At 52.4% G+C, this 1,184-nt stretch overlaps 1 protein-coding gene across 1 annotated transcript; it reads left to right on the forward strand.

Moving 5' to 3' along the window:
* Positions 1 to 88: 88 nt before the first annotated feature.
* Positions 89 to 754, forward strand: LOC141041214 (uncharacterized). The gene is made up of 2 exons (XM_073507335.1): positions 89 to 241; positions 293 to 754. Exons 1-2 carry the CDS (start codon positions 89 to 91, stop codon positions 752 to 754), a joined length of 615 nt encoding a protein of 204 aa, XP_073363436.1.
* Positions 755 to 1,184: the final 430 nt, after the last annotated feature.

A 1,184-nucleotide genomic window follows, 5' to 3' on the forward strand; every position in this document is an offset into this window, starting at 1 on the left:
ACACACAAAGAACAGAAATCGCCATTGCGCTCCCACTCATTGTTCCCCACGAAAAACCAGGTTGCAGGAGGACCAACTGCTCCAGGCCATGGGATTCACTAGGGAATTCATGGAGGGGCAGGCCCACGGCAACACAAAGTTGCACGTGATCCACACCAACGACTTGCACAAGGCGGCGACCACCATTGAGCAGTACGAGAGACATCTCCAGTTCGAGCGCCACAAGATCGTCGGAGTTGATGTGAAGTACACCAACGAGCATGGCGAAGATCAGAAACCCGCCCTTGTCTAGCTCTCCGTCGGCAAGTGTCATCCGGTGCTGCTCTTCCAACTGAGCGCGGCCGACAAGAACTGCACCAAGTTCGACAACTTCCTCGCGGACCCCAGGTACACGTTTGTTGGCTTCTCCATCGACGGCGACATAGAGATGCTCAGCCGCGTCGGACTGGAGATCGCCCACTTCGTCGACATCCAGAAGGAATGGAGGGTGCCTACAGCTACCAAGCCTCTGGACTCCCTTGGGGACGTCTCAGGCATCCTTGTCCACGACGTAGAGCTCACCAACGCAGAACGCAGCCGCTGGGCGTGCATGCCCCTGTCCATGAGGCACATCGAGTACGCGGCAAAGGACGCTTACGCTGCGTACGAGATATGGAGTCGCCTCACCATCATCCAGGAAGGGCTTCGCTGGGCAAAACTCGACAAGGAGCAGACCAGGAAGCGCACTAGGTCCTGTGGCGACTACGACTACTGAAGCAGGTGGTCCCGGCCAACAAAAGTATCTAGAACATTGCGCATGCCATTCTAGATTTCTCATTAGATTTGCTTTCTCTCAAGACTGCCGTTTGCTTGTTATAAATTTAGGTTTGCTTGTGCCGCAGTTAACCTTTGTTGTTTGCTTGCAGTTTACATGTCTTTTGCACAAGTTTATTTCCAGTGCACCACAATAGGCACTTATGTGCCTATGTGCCTCTGATACCAAGGGGACCGTGCGTAACTTGGCTTCACGTCATTTTACGCAACATTCTAGACGTCAACCAAAAGATTCACCTTCTGTCTGATATGTTCATTAATGAGGCCTAATGCCTTCGAAAACACATGGAGCTCATAGTCCATGCCCCCCGCAATGAAAATGTGTCAGTGAAAGCTTCTTTAAAGCAGAGGCACACCTTCACGTCCTTGCA

The sequence above is a fragment of the Aegilops tauschii genome, chromosome 2, assembly GCF_002575655.3.
Source record: "Aegilops tauschii subsp. strangulata cultivar AL8/78 chromosome 2, Aet v6.0, whole genome shotgun sequence".
Classification (NCBI taxonomy): Eukaryota; Viridiplantae; Streptophyta; class Magnoliopsida; order Poales; family Poaceae; genus Aegilops; species Aegilops tauschii.